General features: G+C 40.6%; 1 protein-coding gene across 8 annotated transcripts in view; it reads right to left on the bottom strand.

Moving 5' to 3' along the window:
- Positions 1–17,157, bottom strand: part of OSBPL1A (oxysterol binding protein like 1A) — a 217,630-nt gene that overhangs the window by 111,051 nt on the left and 89,422 nt on the right. The window contains exon 1 of one of the 8 annotated variants that reach the window (XM_082355477.1): positions 12,304–12,608. The exons of 4 other annotated variants lie outside the window; for them this stretch is intronic. Coding sequence is in view for 1 of the 4 variants with exons in the window: in XM_082355478.1 (XP_082211604.1) it covers positions 4,082–4,093 (12 nt within the window). In the remaining 3 variants the exon portion in view is untranslated. Of the gene's footprint in view, positions 1–4,081; positions 4,149–12,303; positions 12,609–17,157 lie in introns of those variants that run through there. 3 more of the 8 variants (XM_082355479.1, XM_082355480.1, XM_082355478.1) reach the window with 3 other exon arrangements.

Genomic DNA, 17,157 nt, shown 5'->3' with positions numbered 1-17,157 from the left:
ACCTCCTCCACCCCCATAAAAAGTATGATTCCATATATGTAAAATTCTAGAAAATGCCTACTGAGCACTAATTAGTGATAGAAAGCTAATCAATAGCTGCCTGTGGACGGGGGTAGAAGGAAGAGTAGGAGGCACCACAACAGGCAGGAATAAACTTTTGGAAGTAATAGAAATATTCCTAATCCTGAAAGTGATGATGGTTTTACAATGTAAACATGCATCAAAACTCACTGAACTACATTGTAAATGTGTGCAATTTATTGTCTGTCAGTTATAACCTCAATAAAGCTATAAAAAATACGAATATTTAGCAATAGTAAGGGCATAGTGAAAAGACCACTCACTTACTGAAAATGGGAGTCAAAATAATACATTTCTTACTCAGACAAACATATTTTCGAAGAATATGTCTGACAAAGAAAAATACTCTGATACTACTGAAAACAACATAGGATATCAAACTGCAATGTCTGCTGTATTTGTGTATTTGCCAATACAAACAGACTAAGACAAACCAAAACCTCCTGCCAGTGGTTGCTGGGCTCTGGTGTTTATATTCTTCCCTATGCTTTATAGAAAATAGCTCTATATTATATATATATATATATATATATATATATGTGTGTGTGTGTGCGTGTGTATGTGTGTGTGTGTGTGTGTGTGTGTGTCTTCCATAAATCTCTCATAATTTTACAATTAGCAAAATATCTTTAAATGTGTCTATTTAGGAATTGATGTTTGCAAACTTTTGCATCAAAATCGCAAATGTGAAAAATCTGCATTGCATCAAACACAAAATGATGCTTACAAGGTACTCTCCTATAGTGCAGCGCGCATGGCTCTCTCAGCCGTCTACTATAGGAACCCGATCTGAGATTCTGTTATGCACACTCCTGCTTCATCATGGCTGCAAAGCTTCTGCCTAAAAATAGCTTACTCTTATGTAATCACTCACCACAGATTTATATATCTTATGTATCCCTGAAATACATTTCTTTTTTTAGAGATAATCCCGCAGGAGGTAAACAACCATTTTTAAAAGCAGAGAAGTTTAATCATAATCTAAACATATCTTATTTTCAGATGTTATTCAAGGGCTCTGTAGCTGATAGTTCTGTTGGTGAAAATAACTAGAAAAGTTAACACCCTACCAACTCTAATTTTTTTAATTAACTTTATTGAGAGATTATATACATCAATTTTAAATGTAGAGTTCAACGAATAGTCACAAACGTACACCCCACGTAACCAGCACCGCTATAAAGATATAGAGCATTTCTCTTCTCTCCTTCCCCCAGGTCCCCTCACTCTCCCTGCTGTCCCCAGCCCTGCAAACCACTGCTCTGATTTCTGTAACTTATGCTTTAGGTTTGTCTGCTCTTGAACTTCAAATAAGTGGAATCGTGCAGAGTATACTCCTTTGTGTCTGGTTTCTTTCACTCAGTATAATGTTTCTCAGATCCATTCATGTTGCTGCAAGTATGAGCAGTTCTCTCTTCACTGCTGAGGACTATTCCACTGCACAGCTACACCACGATCCCCAACTCCCCTCTTTTAATGCCTTCAGCTCTGTCTCTGGAAATATCTTTTTGTTGAACATCATTAAGTCCACAGAGACAATAACTTTGCTTTTACAGAATTTTGATGTTTTTTTCTGTTTTGACAAGTGTTTTCATGGTTCTCAAACTGGGCGGGGGGGGGAGGGGATGACTAAACTATGCTTGAATCACAGCTCAGCAGATTTTAACTCCATCTGAAGAAAACATCTTATGTGTCTAAAGCAGTGCTTCCCAAGTTTTGCAAGTCCTGGCACACATGGAAAACAACCTTTGTATGGCACACGGGAGAGACCAAGCACCTGATTTGGGGCTCTGGCCATTCTAAGGGTTGAAAAGATCATTACTCTGAAGCCCACTACTTGGAAAGCTCTGTTAAGTTACACTTAAAGAATAAATATCCTTGTTTTAATGACCAATATTGATTTTTACAAAACAAAAATCTTATGAGCAAATAAGGTTATGTATTCAATAAAATATTGATTAAGCAACCAAAGTGACTGGAAAATTCCCAAAGTCTTAAAATAATGAACATAGCTTCTAATTTTTCCTTCTTTAAGTACACTTAAGATTTTTTTCCCGATTTTTTCAAGCAACAAAAAAAAGGACCCATGACTGTCAACTGGTGCCCAAGCACCCCTTCCCAGCCTAGTGCGACGCAACTTCTTCGGAGAGGGGAGTCAATCCTCCCATTGTGCTCTTCATGCCACAAATATTCATCAACCACCTACACCATGCCGGGCATTCCAGGCCGCAGGGAATCAGCAGTGAACAAAGCAGACAAAAATACCTGCACACAGAGGACTGACAGTCTACCAAGCGGAAAGGAACAGGTAACGGAGTGAAATACACAGTGTGTTAGGTGGTGGAGAACACCTAACAACAAAAATCAAGCTGGGAGGGGAAAGGGAGTCCCGGGAACCAGGGTGGCCAGGGGACTCACCGGGCAAGCGCCACTGGATTGAAGGCCAGGGTGAGGGAGAGGCGGGCAAGTGTCGGGAGAAAAGCGCTCCAGGCAGAGGGAGAGCAAAGTCCTGAGGTAGGAAGGGGCCTGCGAGTCTGTGGCACAACAGGAGGCCACCGTCCTCAGAACAAAGCGAGTGGGGCAAGAGTGAAGCAAAGGAGAGGCCGGAGAGGTCAGAGAGGCAGGGCCCACCCCTCAGGGCTGTGGAGGCCAGCATGGCCCTGGAGGCTCCTTCCCGGGAGCAGGACGGAAAGCCAACTGCGAAGGGCCATGCTCTGCGCCCCAACTTCACGTGGGACGCCAGGCTCCTTTCTGGAGGACACAAGACCTGAGGGCAATCGGTGAAGAGTAAGAAGAAAGGATGTGGAAAGCCTGACACAGGAATAACTGCTGAAGGAACTTGGAGATGCCTGGCTTGGGGAAGAAGAATTTATTGGTTGCTCCAAAGAGCTGATGAATTGTCACAAGAGGTAATTCCTTTCACTTTTTTGTGATGCTTCAGAGCACAGACTTGAAACCATGAATTAAAAAAAAAAAGAAAAGGAAAAAGAAAAAAGAAGAGGAAAAACAAAAAAGAAGAGGAAAAACCTCGCCTTAATATAAGTTTTAACTTTCTAGTATTTATAGTTTTCCTACAGTAGACTGGGTGGCCCTTAAATATTATTCATGTATAATAGTAGTAGTAGCAGCTAGAAGAGCAAGAGCTAACATCTAGGGATGTCTACTATATGCCAGATGTTATGGTAAATACTTGGTGTGCCACCTCATGTAATCCTCCCACAATCCTATGAAGTAGGTATTATTAACAATGAGGAAACTCAAGCTCATTGAGATGACACGACCTGCCTAGGATCGCAGAACCAGTAAATGATGGAGCCAGTGCTCAAACATAGGTCTGTGTTTGACTCAAGCTTCAAGACTGTAACCACTGGCACCCCCTGCCTGTATGTTTATTGATGGCAGTGTTTACATGGCACATAAAGGGACCATCTGGCTGGCAGGAAGTTGGACAGAGGATTCTTGCAAATGGAGAAAAATTAGGTAACCTCTAAGATCCCTTTTTATAATTTTGTGGTTACATTTTCCCAAGTTTCCATCTTATTTTTTAAATTTTCCTTTGACTTCAAGGCTTATAGAAATTTTATACTCCTAAAAACGGCTAAAGATCAAATAATAATAATTATTTCATTATAGAATATGTTAAATTACCTGTCCAATTCTAACGCTGAGGATAATTGTGCTCTGATTTTGAGTAACATATATTTTCCTTGATTAGTTCCCTTGTAGAAGTGAAGGTAGGCTTGACTTTTCTCAAGTACAGTTGATACTTGAACAACGCAGGGGTTAATCCACGTATAACTTACAGCCCACCCTCCGTATCCAAGGTTCCTCCACATCTGCTAATTCAGCCGACCACGGACCATGAAGTACTGTAGTATTTACTATTCAAAAATATTGGCATGTAAGTGAATCTGTGCAATTTAAACCCACGTTGTTCAAGGGTCAACTGTATATCAATTTCCTTGTCTCATATTTTATATCTACCACAATTCAAACATACCTGCGCTTTCATTTTCCTTTGTAGACAAGATAAAATTCTTTTCAATTGAGCAATTATCCTTTGAAATACAACAGCAAATCGACATTTGGTATCTAAAGTACAGAAAGATAACATAAAAGTATAATACAGATATATGAACTTAAACCAAGTCTACAGTCCATGGAAACCACATCCCTGCTTTGTGCAGTTGTTTTTTACTGACTGAAGGGGAAACGAGGGACTAAGGAGAACTGGCACTGTGCACCCTCCGCTACACTTGAACCAGGGTAACTTCTGGATGGTTTGAAAAATAATGGGAAAGCACTGCTCTGCAGGGCAGTTATGAGCCAGTGTAGAGTCTGGCAACCTTGGGGTCAACATCTGGATAGCAAACATGGTTAACTCCACTTAAAAAAAAATTATTTTCTTACACCCAATTATATGGCTACTATAAAAACAAAAACAAAAACAAAACCCAGGAAAGAAAAAGTGTTGGCAAGGATGTAGAGAAATTAGAACCCTCGCGCACTGTTGGTAGGAATGTAAAATGGTGCAGCCACTATGCAAAACAGTATGGCGAGTCCTCAAAAAATTAAAAACAGAATTACCACATGACTCAGCAACTCCACTTCTGAGTATATGCTAAAAAGAATTAAAAGCACAAACACAAAGAGATACTTGTACACTCATGTTCACAGCAGCATTATTTACAACAGCCAAAAGGTTGAATCAACCCAAATACAACCCTGACGGATGCACGGATAAACAAAATGTGGTATATATACATACAACGAAATAATATTCAGCCTTAAAAAAGGAGAAAATTCTAACACATGTTATAACATGGATGGACCTTAAAGGAATTATGCTGAGATAAGCCAGTCACAAAAAGACAAATATTGTATGATTCCACTTATATGAGACTCCTAAAGTAATCAAGTTCAGAGAGACAGAAAGTAGCAGCATGATTTCCAAGGGCTAGGAGGAGAGGGGAATGATGGATGAGTTATTGTGTAATGTGGATAGAGTTTTAGTTTAGGAAGATGAAAAGAGTTTTGGAGATGGATGGTGATGATGGTTACACAACGATATGAATGTACTTAGTGCCACTGAACTATGCGCTTATAAATGGTTAAGGTGGTAAATTTTATGCTATGCAAATTCTAGCACAAATAAAATAATTAAATTTTTTTCTCCAAATATAAAATAAACAATTTGATTTGCATTAACATGAAAAAAAAAAAAGGCTCCCGTTGTAACATATCACATAGTTTAAGTTGGGTCCTTGAAATGTCCTATTACAAAGTCAACTAATATCAAAATGTATATATTCTTCACATAAAATAAAACCACAGTATTAAGTACAAATCTGTTCCTAATGTTTTAACAACTATTTACTTAGTACTTACTACTTGCAGAAAAATCCCCAAATTATCATCATCATATCTGAATGCACTCTGGGACACAGCCACGTCCAACCAATTCACAACAGAATGTTGTAATCCAGTGATTTCCAAACTGGGAAGCTATGAAAACACAGAACAACTTCTGATATAATAATGGGGTAAGACCTACAAGTGATGGCGTCTTCACAGATACCATGGACAAGCCACAAATCTGGCTCTGAATTCTCTTAAGGCCAAAACAGAAAGAGAAATACAATTATGCCCTTTTAATTGTCCACAAGGAAAAAAATATATCACTTCTTTAGGGAAAACAAACTCCCTCTTTGTCCTGACATAGCTCTGATTTCTCATTCAGGGTAATATACAGGGGATTAAGAGTATTCGAGGGCAAAATAATCAATAATGCCACTTAAGCTAAATTGTTTTGAAATGCCCCTGAATAGAAATGGAGGGTGTAATTCCAACTTAAAATTCAGTGAGGGACATCTTTCAGAAAATCAAGAAAATATAGCCCAGGCTGTAGCATTCTGATGGTTTAATTTTAGGATAAAATTTAGAACATCTAGAGACATGGATAAATTCTATACATTCCAAAAATGTGGCCTCGACTAAGCAAAATTTTCACAAAAAGATGGACAGTGTTTCCTGTTGCGAACCTGGAATACAGGTATTCTGTGCAAAATCCGAAGACACTGAAATATTCTTGGCCATCTGATTATTTTTAAAGTTGGTATCCTTTTGTCAAATCGAGAAATTAGCTTATAAATGTCCACATCAGCTTTGAAACAAGATGGACTGTCTAACGGATGAATTTTCCTAATTCAAGCTGTGTGTTACATAGTGTGTTGTTCTTCAGCGTTGAATTTGGAGGCAGATCCCTGGATCTGGCTCTAAGTGTAGCCCCTCCCAGCTACATAAACTCGGGGAGGTATCGAACCCTCTCTCCAGGCCCTACTCTCACCTGTAAGAATAGAGGCGATGAGATCAACCATATCAATCATTTCAAACTGTGTTGTATGGAGGCACCTTAGTGGATGAGGAGGTGCTTTTACTTTTACCTCTCTTGTACACTGGCATCTACTTTAGCCCCCAATAAAACCTGAAAGTCACCAGACTAGATGCTCTACAATCTAAGATTGAGTCTATGACTTTGTGATTTTAAACAACTCATCCATACCACAAAATAAAGTAACAAAAATAAGTGAAGAAAAGAATCAAAGTTAATCATTTCTAAGAAATTTAATAAGGAGAATTATATTCCCACATTTCATTTGCAATTCAGTTGTCTAGAACCCAGAACAACAAAATCTCCCTCATACCAACATTTTAAGTGAAGGGTGATTTCTCAAGTACCTCAGAAAGGTACAGTGTCCTGAATGCGGCAAATAAAAAGATAGGTAAAGGAACAGATGGTATCACTGCAGCTCAGGATCCAACCGCTGGATGTAACAATGTGTCCACTTCTCCAGCCGGGGAGGCTACCAGCTCCCTTTCCCAGAGGACAGACACCTCCTCTGAATCCCTTTCAACCACTGGGAGGAACTCCAGTGCTCTGGTCATTCCTACCACCACCGGCTGCTTCCCACCAGGGTTTCTCTGATCCAGACCCCAGGCCACAAACCACTTGAACGCCACTTCTCTGTCCCTGAATTGAGCAAAAAATCCTTTCAAGATATTTTTCTGAATATAAGCTCGGGAAGACTGTCTTAACATAAAACGGATGGGTTTATCCTTACCTCATTTGAGTCTCACAGCAACTCATGAAATAGAGAGAAGGGGTCTGTGTTAATAACCCTGTTACACAGGAGCAATGTGAGGCCCAGAGTCAGACAGCAAGGAAAAAGTCACTAATACCGGAGCCCATATTTCAGGACTCCAGGTAATAGGAGCTCAGACTCTACCATCTATGCCATCTTCCTAGGCCCTATACTCTCCCTAACTTTGCCATCAGTTGGACTGTATAAGGAATAACAAAAATCATCAGGTACATAATGATGAACCTTTGAGCATCTAAAGAAAATTAGACACAAATTATCTTCTTTTTCCTCCTTGGTGCTGGAGCCAGGGTTCTAAGGAGAAGGAAAGAGCAAGATGGACAATGTTGAGCAGATAATGGAAAAATCCTCCAGGTATGGTGGGGGGGTGGTTAGAGTGTAGATAACTAGGGAGACAGAAGAAAAAAGTGGGGGCAGAGGGCAAGGGAAGACGATCATTCTTCTCCCACTGCACAAAGTATCTAGGGGTAGAAAAGAGGGGGTGAGGGAAAAAGAGGAAGAAGCTGAGCAGCAGGTGGGGAAGAGAAATGGAGAGAAATGCCAAGCAATGAAAACAAGGAAAGTTGGGTAAGAGAAAAAAAAAAATTGGAAGTAGTCAAAACCTTCCAGAAACTTTAGGTATTTTAAATATTAGGAGGGAAGTACTCTACATACATTAGTAGTTCTTAGTCTGGAATGATGAAGTCTAGGAAATGTATTATTCAGGTCTATAAAATCATCAAAGGAATGGATGAAGCTAGCAGTGATATATTCACTATATTACAAAATACTAGAATTAGTATTGAAAATTGAGATCTAGAATTGAAATCTGGAAAGGAACAAATTTTGAACAAATTATCCACTTTAAGGAGACACAGAATAATAAATGTATAGATACTGGGAAGAAAATAAACTCAAGGAAAAGTGATAGAGATAACTATAGAAATTTAAAAGAAAAAGATAAAATAGATAAAAGCTAGACAGTTCTTTGAAAAATAATCAAATAAACAAAGCCTTAATGAGACTGATCTTACAAAGAGAGCAAAATTCATTTGGAAACAGCCAAATAAACATTAGAAGAAAGAACATGGAAAAAGATTAGAAAAGGGAATACATAATTACAGAATGAACATAAGTTAAAAAGACAATAAAAGAACATTATGAACTTCCTTATAACAACAAATTTCAAAACTTAAATGGAAAGGATAAAATTCCTCAAAAGATGTAACTTGTCAAAACTGACCCAAAGAAACAGAAAACTAAAATAGTACTAAAACCATTAAATACATCTAATTGGTCCAAAAAAAAAACAAAACAAAACTCACAAAGGTGGTTTTATAAGAAAATTCCACTAAATTTTCAAAGAACAGACCATTTCAATTTTATTCAACTCTTCCAGAGAACAGCAAAAGAGAGAATACTCCCCAAACTCACTACATGAGGCCAGTGTAACCTTGATAATAAACCCTGATGAGGACAGAACAAAAAAAGGAAATTACAAGCCAATCTCACTTATAAACAGATGCTAAAAACCAAAACAAACCAAATTGAGGAGAATGTTAAAAATAATACATTATGACCAGATTAGGTTTAGTCCAGGTACACAAGGATGGCTTATCAATAAAAGGAATCTAAAAATATAATTTGCCACCTTCACAAATAAAAGAAAAACCTCATGATTCTCTTGGTAAATGAACATCTGATAAGTTCAACACCCTTTCATGATTAAAAAAAAAAAAAACAACTCAACAATATAAGAATGAAAGGGAACTTCATTAACCTGATAAATGGTATGCACCAAATATCCTTCTTAACATGGAATCATTAGATTCCTTTTAAATACCAGGGATGAACATGGATTCCTACCACCTCAGCTGCTGTTCAACATTGTCCTGAAGGCCCTAACCAGTACAGTAGAAAGAAGAAAAATAAATAAGAGGTGTAAGGACTGAAAGAAAGGAACAAAACTGTAATTATTCACGGACTGTCTACAGATACTGAACCCCAGTCTATCTTCACTATTTTTACTTTCTACTCCCCACTCACTCCTCTGCTCACTGCAGTCAGGCTTCATGCTGTCAAGCTTCTAAAACTTCCCTCATCGAAGACACCTGGCTACCAAATCCAACAGATGCGTTTCAGTTGCTACTTCACCTTCTTGTACCTCTTCTTGTCCCCTGGCCCCCCAGGCTGCTTTTCCTCAGTGCATTCCACTGGCTCTCTTTCTTCCACAGACAGTATTCATCATTTGATTTCAAACTTTTTTAAACAACACTTCTCCTAGTATTATTATTTACTCCTTCAGCCTCCATCACCATGTTTAATCAGGTGACTCCCAGTACTAAAGAGTCCCAAGTTTTTATCGGACAAGTCAGGATGACCTTATTCAGATGTCATCGTGTTCAAAGGTGAACTCATCCTCCCCTTTCCTCCCTACTTCAGTCACCTTCTATCCCGTGACTTATGCCATGAATGTGGGGTGATCTAACTCCACCTGCTTCATTCCTCACACTCAATCTATGATCAGCTCCTACTCATATTGTTTATCTCCAAGTCTCTCTTCTCTCTGCTCTGTATCTTCCTTTCCTTTTCCACAGCCACCAACTAGGCTCAGACTCTGATTATCTCTCTCTCGAATTCCTGCACCTGGCCACTCTGCTTTCAGGCCTGCCCTCTAATCCTTCTAATAAGGAACAAATCTGATTAAATCTCTCCCCTGATTAAAATCTCTCAGTGATTCTAACTGCCCAAAATAATCCAAACTCTTCAGGCATATTTTACAAAGTCTTTCAAGAAGACCGACCCTGCTTCTACTGATCTAGCCTTGACTTTCTCGTTACCTATCCCACTCTGTTCCAGTCTTAATGAACTATTCGCTGGAATTCATCCCTTTCTCTTCCCCCTGGATATGCTGTGCTTTCTGTAAGCACCTAGTCAGTCATCTGGCTCCTGCAGTAATCTCTTAAGTTTTATGAAGACAGGCTGGTACAGCAGTATCTGACAAGATGAACATTCTGTAAATACTTATTGAATTAAGGGGAAAATTTTACATAAAGTAATAGATATCAAATCTATGGTGGTCCATTATAAAGTTGTATAGGGGTTACATCCTTAACACTCTGAAGTTAAAATGAGAGGAAAATTGTGTCTGCCTATAACTCATTCAAAACTCATTAGCTAGAGTAGAAGTCGGACACTGCACTCTGATTGGAAAACGGCAGTGAACAAGACAAACACAACTGCATCCAGGTTACAGGCTTGGTACTATCGTGAGATACAAAAACTCATGATGATAGATCTTGGGTCATACCAAGCATCACAAGGCTAATACATACACACAAACACACACACTTCATACTACTAATTAAAATCTTATGTATTTCTGTTCAAAAACTTCACAAAAGTTACCAAAATGAAAACCAGCTTCATTTTACACAAACTTCACATTTATTTAACTTATGTCCCAGCTGCTTCCAAAACTAAGTTGTAGCAGTATATTTCTGGATTATATACACAACAAGCTAAAAATTCAGGAATAACGTGGACTAAGTAAAACTTCTAAATTCCTACTTTTTAAAGGAATTAGAAGTTTTCTTATAATCTTCATGGAGCTGATATACACAATGATAACTACACAACCACAAATCACAATCCTTTTTAAGAGAATGTAAATGACAAAGTCAAAAACTGTACATAGAGCTTAAAGTATGGTGTTGCATAATTATTTTATGAAGTATGTATAATATTTAATATGTGCTTGGATCATATTTATATACTACCTTGATTATCAGTAGATGCATTTGCTTTTAATATGGAAAACCTAATAACCTTTTTAATTTCTCCCCGTTCTGCGCAGTGCACAACTACGGGAAGGGCGATTATGGGGTTCACTTTCACCATCAAATGAAATCCCCTAAAATTAATGTTTAAAGAGCTCCTAAAGAGGGAAGACTAGAGTCCTGCAATTATAGTCACAGTGATACAAATCCCTTTAGGCCCCCAATCTAGTAAAAAGTAGTACTGGGACAAAGGCTAAAATAGCTCTCTGGGTCTTAATGTTCAGATTAAACATCTACTCAATTCAAGCTGAGCTAACTCGCCGAAGTCATCAGCTTCCGGGTCAAAATCAAACATTATTTGGACCGGAGATTAACTTTGGTGTGTCCTCAAACTGAAAAGAAAATTTATGTTTAGATTCCTATATTCTAGCCTACACATTACTCCACCAACACGCATTTCAAGCATTTTTCTCTTTTGCAAAAGATTCCTGCTAAGCAATGCTGTCTTCTAAATGAAATGCCTTCATTCTGTCTTTGAATCTAATTAAAATCAAGAAACTTTTAATAGCTTTAATAACTCTCAAAAGCTGCAAAAGCTCTTCCCTGGCATCTTCCCCTCCTTAGTACCACCCTCCCTCCAAATCCAGAAAAAAACCTGCACAACAGAAAACACAAAACAACTAGCCACATGCTGTGAATGCTGGGGACCATGATTCTCCACTGGTTTAGGCTACAAAGAAAGCCTATGAGTAATCAAAAATCCCTAATCAAAACAAAGTTAAAAGCCACCTCCCCACTCCCCAACCCCAGTATAATTTCCCCTTCTCTTCTCAATCCACTCAAGCATTTCCCCTCCTCGTTTTTTCAGGGAATTTTAGCGGCCTCTGAACAGCGGATGGTAAGTTCATCTCAATGTCTGCCAGGGCTGAGACATGCGAAAAATCACTAACTTGTAAGGTTATTTAGGACAATAATGTCTTTCAGTGCCTTACTCCTCCCACTCCGGCCCTACCTGACCTACTACCAGTATTTAGCCGAGAAAAATATCTGTTCACGGGCTTGACCCCTCAGCGGCTCTTCCCGCAGGAACCGATGCAAACACACAGCCGGCCGGCCGGGCAAGGTCCCCGGCTTCGCGCACCCCTCCCCACACGCCCGCGGCCGCGCTCCGCTCCACACACTCGCGCCCAACTCTTCTTGGATCCACTCACATCCCTGGATCTCGTCGGGCCGCCCTCCTCCTTCCCTCCCCGGCGTCCCCGGGCGTCCCCGAGCTGCCCCGGCGCAGGCACTCGCCCACCCACCTGGGCCGGGGCTCCCCGGCGGCGCGCTCCGCCCGGCGCTCCTCGAGGCTCCAGCAGGAATGCGCTCGGCCTGTTCCTCCGCCTCCCCTCCAGCCCAGCCGGGAGGCGCGACCCAGGGCGGCACCGCAAGGTCTCCCTGAAGTCACCTTCGCGCGGCCCGCCCCCGGCTCCGGCTCCGGCTCCGGCGAGGTCGAGCAGAGGCGCGGCCCAGGACTGCGCCCGGGCCGCCCGAGGTCCGCGCTGGCCCCTCGGCCGCACCGCCGCCCTCCAGGACTCCCGCCGGCAAATGGCCTGCGGCGGGCGGCTCCGCGGCGGCTGGCGTCGTCCGTCCCTCCTCCCCTTCCCCCTCCCTCCCCCCCCCCCCCCCCGCCGCGGCGCCCGCTTGTTCCGAGGCGCAGGTAGGGACCTGCCAGGGGGCTGCGGGAGCGGCGCGCGGCCCGCGAGCGGCTCGGCCGGGATTTCGGGAAAGGCGGCACCGCTCTCCGGGCTCTGCGAGCATCCGCGGAGGCGCCGGCCTGGCCCTGGAGCGGGCGCTGTACTGACGCCGGTCCTGCGGACGCGGCCCTGGCAACTTTTAAATGGCCAGCCTGCCCCCGGGAAAAGCAGAGGGACCCTCTCTGCTGGAGTCTTCCATTCGAAGGTAGTGACACTCAGGCTTACACTGAAGAGTTAACGGTCCGATTCCACAACAAAGACTGAGCTAGTCTGCACATATTTTTTACACACTTCCTGGGCTACCATTTGAGCAATAAGGAAAACAACAGTATTGACCCTACTAATGTGAAACCTACTCGCGTGAAATAGGTGGTTTCTGATTCTGGCGACCCCTAAAGGGTGGACGAAGGCGTCAAGGTCAGGAAGACCCACCACATACATGATATACTTAAAAGTGGGATGTTCAGGCTAATGAAATTTCTCGTTAACTATGAGGCTCTGGTGAGGAAAAACAAACAGTAGTCTTAAACCTTTCTAAGGTACATAAATCTGTCCTCGACTTTGGGAAGCAGAGTAATACTGAACAAAATTGAATATTTCTTTGACAGGATCCTGGGGTACTTTAGGTTCTCCCTTCCAGCAGTGGTGGCTGTATTTGCACTACAGATGGAAAACGTGTAAAAGATGAGACAAGGCCGCACTCGGAAAAATGGGAATTAATGTCGGTGAGGTTTCAAGGTGTTTTTGAAAAGGCAGTTTTTTTTTTTCATTCTCAGTTGGTGACTAAATATTATCACATTTTGAAAAGTCACATTTGTCACTGAAGAAGAGACCTTGCTACAGAATCTTTCTCCCTAGGCCCTAAAAATTAGAGAAAGAATTCAGTTTGCAAAAGTAGTACCAGGCAGAAAAATAAAACAATGAACAACAAAGGCTACTTTGTTTCAGAAGGCAATTTACAAAGCACCTAAAATGTGCCAGGCACTGTACTGAGGAACTTCACATAAAATAACTCATTTGCATTCTCATTTTCAGATTTGGAAATGGAATTCCCAAACATATATTAATTTGCTCAGAGTCAAGATAGCAGAGTTTAGGTCCTGACTGGTCTGACCCCAAAGCTTGTATTCTTTCCTTTGTACATTCATTATTCATTTATTCAAGTATTTATTAACTGTCTAATAAATACCAAGCACTATGCTAGACACAGACGCTACAAAAATAAGATACTTACTTGAGGAGCTCAAGTCAAGTAAATATATAATCAGACAAGTAAATATATAATGATACAACGTCATAAGCGCTGCAACAGCAAGGAACTCCTAGACTAGGAGGGACATTAACTCCATTTTGAAGGGTGGAGCCTGGGAATGTGAAATGGTAGCAGTCATCCAACACAGCAATCCTGAGAACTTTATCTAACAGGATGGCAATGGGGAATCTGTGTGCTGGGTTGGAGGTGACAGACAACTGAGATACAGGAAGTAAAAATGACAGGACTTGATTAAAAATGGGGCTGAGGAAGAAGAACGAACCAGAGGCAGCTCCCATGTTTCCGGCTTGAGTTATCCAACAGGTAACTTTGAGTTGAATCGGAAACTCAGCTCTAGGCACTTTGGTTTAGAAATGCCTCTGACGTATCCATATGTAAATGTCCAAAAGGCAGCTGGATACAACTGGTTCATAGCTCAGAAGATCCAAAGTGGATATATCTGAATCATCATGGATTTCTGGGTTGAAGGAGTGGGTGAAATCATCCAGGGAGAATGCTGAGTGAGAAGGCCACCCACAGAAACCTAGGGAATACTAACATGCAAAGCACAGGCAGAAGAAAAGATGCTTCAGAAGTAGACTGAGGAGGAGTTGCTACACAGGAAAGAGAAGCCCGAAGAGGGAGGCACCATGGAAATCACAGAGAAGCATTCCAAAAAGCAAGCAGTAGTCAAATGCCAGACCCTTTAAAAAGACAAGCAAGATAATTTAAAGATGTTCTCTGATTAGCAACAAGGAGATATTGGCAAGAATGGTCTCAGTGGACTAGTTGAGGTATAAAGAAGTAGAAACAGAAGGTGTCACATTTTCAAAAATGGAACTGGAAAGGGATGTAGAGAGATAGAAGCTACAAGGGAGAATTCAGAAGAAGAGAGTAGCTGTTTTTGAAGATAGGAGACAGATGCCTCCAACAAAAGGAAAAAAGAAAGATAAAAATCAGAATGAGGGACTGGTGGGGAGTTGGTAGCATGTACAATGATCGCCTAACGTTTGACAAAAAATTTTGCTCAGAATAGAGATGAGAGAGAGAAAGGTGAAGGCCTGAAAGATATAAACACTGCAAATGAAAGAGAGAGGGATTAAAGGACTCTGAACAGCTCAGGAAGCTAACTGAGTATTAGAAACCATGACTTTATAGAGTTATCAGTCCACATGAGGGCATGAATTCTCTCCAAAGACTTCAGCATCTGGTCCAGAGTAGCAAGTACCTTTGGTTGGTTCCAACTGAGAGTCTGAATCGTTCCATTACACCACAAGCTTGGCATCACTATCGTCCCAACCATACATTTGGGTTACATCCCTTTAGCAGTGAGGAGATTTAACATTTTATAAGTGAGTTAACACTAAAAACTGATTAGACTCATAATATCGAGGGGAGCTCAATAATACACAGACCCAGAAGGGCACCAATGATGACTTCTGAATGACATTTTAACCACTTCTGATACCACCCTAGGGTGAGGAGAACTGTAGAAACAATGATTCATGAAACCAGTTTCTAGCCTTTTGAATGGAACTCTCAAAACAAGGTTAAAGAAAAACCACAGCCTTCACATTCTATTATAGTATGTTTACCAAGTATATCATAAAACATACAGTAAGGTTGCCTTTAGTAGATCAATCACAAACTTTACAGCTTACCTTATATATTGCCGGGTTTTTTCCGACAACATAAGTAGTGTCATTTCAAGTAAAATACGCCTACATAATGCCTCATTTATGTAGAGGTCACGTGGATACCTGGAATATCTAGGCTGTATCAGAGAATCTCCAAATAAGCAAAGAACACCCACATACCAGAAGGCCCCAGACCCTAAGGCCTGTGCTCATTGTCAAGCCCTAAGTTTCTCACACTAAGCCAGCTTACTCTTACTGTGGACATAATTTTACCAAGTTTGGTTACTGGTTTTCTTTTTAACAAACGGGAGATTAGTATGAGTAAATCAGAAGGGATCAGTATTCCACTGCTAGAGACAAGCACCCAGTTGGTCTAAAAAACAGGAGAGAAGAAAATTTTAGAACCGTAAGGAGTAAAAAGGAATTCAAAAAGCATTAGCAGGATTGGGCCATTTAATCAAAAGAATCCTGTAAACATTATCCCCCGACGGTACCTCTGTATTAACGCAAAGAGTAATTACAAACATACAAAAGGACAATCCTGAGGCACCCAGAAGAGATAAAGTATGAAACCTTCAGTTTAAGAAGTAAATTTTTAGGATCCAGAGTAACTGTCCTCAAAAAAGGTTAGAATAAAAACGTTTTTTCTGCCACTGGGGCTGGGGTCACTTACACCTACCGGGTCCCTATTCTGTGCCAGGTGCTACGGCAGTGTTTTGCCAATCGGATATCATTTACTTCTCAAAACACTCTTTTTTGGTTGGTCACCACTTTGAAAAGGAGATTGTGTTTTACTGAGGTGAAAACAGAGATTACATAGCAGAGCCAGGAACTGGACTCAGCTCTATGTGAGTTCAAGCTTATCGTTGCTCTTCTAGTAAAGTTTTTGGATAACGAAAATAAACTTTATGATGCCTGATACATAAGGCATTTCAGTGCACAATTATTCCACTCTGACCTCAATTAAGCGATTAAATTCCTATGTTGTAATTCTTAACTACTTGATAAGACCAACTTCAATGATGCCATTTATCTTTCAAATATTTTTTAGGCCTTCTCATCGTCTATAATTGTATTTCTCAGAGGGAAATCCATGGATTTCTACTGAGGGCCCCACAGGGTTGATATTTCATAGAACTACTAAAAAGAAAAATCTTAAAATACTCTAAAAACAATAAATGCCATTTACTAAATGAATACTTTGTGCTCTTGTGATATGCTAATATGGTCTATATACATATTATTCATCTACATACATCTGATCTCCATACCCAACCATCAGGTGTTTACATATCTTCATTCTTCAGAAACTTGCCCAAGGTCCTACAATCGGTTAGGGAAAGACTGAGATTTAAAAGAGGTCCATTAGACTTTCAGACCAGGGCTCTTAATGACTTTCTACATGGTCTCTCTTATATGAAAGATGAAGGTATCAAAGTTCAGAGAACTTAAGTAGCCCATCATCTCTTAAATAATAAGTAATAAGGATGGAAACACAACACAATCATTCCACAGTCAAATAAATTTTCT

This window comes from Balaenoptera borealis (genome assembly GCF_965194805.1).
Source record: "Balaenoptera borealis genome assembly, chromosome: 14".
Lineage (NCBI taxonomy): Eukaryota > Metazoa > Chordata > Mammalia > Artiodactyla > Balaenopteridae > Balaenoptera > Balaenoptera borealis.
The sequence above is the reverse complement of the archived record's forward strand: the minus strand, read 5'-3'. Positions and strand labels throughout refer to the sequence as shown.